Genomic DNA, 1,516 nt, shown 5'->3' on the forward strand with positions numbered 1-1,516 from the left:
TGGGGAATGCTTTGCATGCTCAATATATCATTTTTCCTGTTCTGTTCCTAGCAAGTTAACACTCTGCTCCGAATGGAGAGGTCACTGTGTCCCTTGGGTGGAGATGCCCTGTCGCTAGAGAGGTAGAACATCTGTAGTCAGGGGGCGCTCTGTTCCTAGGGTGGAAGATCTCTGTACCTGGAAGGGAGATGCTTTGCCTCCATAGGGGAGGTTTTCTATCCCTACTAGGAAGCTGCTCTGTCCACACAAAAGAGATAATTTGTTCCTAGCACCTTTTGGGAAGGTCGCTTTGTCCCTAGAGAGGAGATGTGCCTTGGGAGGAGGGGGTAGAACTCTGTCCCTAGTGAGAAGGTGCCCCATTCCTATTTAGGAGGCGCTCTGTCCCTAGAGGAAAGACACTTTGTCCCTAGTGGGGCTCGGTCCCTACAATGGAAGAACACGGGAGAGAGCCCCAAGTGAGAAGATACTCAACCCCCAGAGATGGTTGCCATCCTTAGTGTTGGGGTACATTCTGATCTGTCAATATTTGGGGGATGCCTTAGAATGTGGGGAGTTCCAGGACACTTGGATTGCTTGACAAAAATGGGGATCAGAACAAAAGCTCTCATTGGACATCCGAGCACTTTGGGCACCAATCACAGCAAGCTGGTTAAGAGGTAAAGAGATTATAAAGGACCAATTGTGAATATCAAGCAGTGGGGTGAATTGCAGTCTCCATTCATCCGAATCAGGGCCGGTTTGACTATGTGAAGTCCCCCGGACTGAAGAGACCCCTTTCGACGTGAAACAAAAACAGATGTAATAAAGTTGTAGAAAATGATCTTCTAGAATCAGCCAATCACAACTCACATCTAAAAAACGAACAGGTCTCCATATTTCTGCTGCCCAAAACACACAACATCCAAATTTTCTGGGCCCCATACTAGGTAAACTTTATGGGCCCCTTCCCCTATGTCTCAAAGTTCCAGCATCGCAAAAGTCAAGCTCTTTAGATTGAGTTTCAGTACAGAATGACCCCCTGCCCCCCCATTGATGGCGGCCCTGCGCACCTTACTATCAAAGCCTTTAGGTGGTCATTTTTTGGGCAGCATTCTGTCATACAATTTCAGCAGCAATTCCATTGTTCTCTATGAACCTTTGTATAGCAGGGGAGGATTAGGGTAAAGAGACAAATAAATTGGGGTGTGCAAGATTCCAGTCCTCGGGGTTTGGAGAAATGGGGGCACTTACCTCCAATGATGAACAGGACCAGGACACAGATCAGACAGGAGGGTGGCGAGGCGGCCCAGGCACTCCGTGCCGGTTCCATGGATGAGAGAAGCACAGATTAATGTTGTACTAAATTCATACCTGAGTGCGGTGTGTCAGTCACAGGTAGGAGGGTGTGATGTGACAGCCTAATAACAGTTAAACCAGTTCAGTCATTGCGGGGTGTGAGCCGGTGTTTGGTGACATTTCTTGTACTGACAGGAAAGGCCCATCACTCAGCTAAGGAAAATCCCCCTCCAATGAGCTA

General features: G+C 48.2%; 1 protein-coding gene across 1 annotated transcript in view; it reads right to left on the minus strand.

Annotated features, from left to right (window-relative positions):
* Positions 1–1,309, minus strand: part of LOC140331867 (phospholipase A2 inhibitor gamma subunit B-like) — a 9,203-nt gene extending 7,894 nt beyond the window's left edge. Inside the window, exon 1 of the mRNA XM_072413202.1 lies at positions 1,231–1,309. Within this exon, the coding sequence (XP_072269303.1) occupies positions 1,231–1,309 (79 nt within the window). The remainder of the gene's footprint in view (positions 1–1,230) is intronic.
* Between the last annotated feature and the right edge of the window lie 207 nt (positions 1,310–1,516).

The sequence above is a fragment of the Pyxicephalus adspersus genome, chromosome 5 (assembly GCF_032062135.1).
Source record: "Pyxicephalus adspersus chromosome 5, UCB_Pads_2.0, whole genome shotgun sequence".
Lineage (NCBI taxonomy): Eukaryota > Metazoa > Chordata > Amphibia > Anura > Pyxicephalidae > Pyxicephalus > Pyxicephalus adspersus.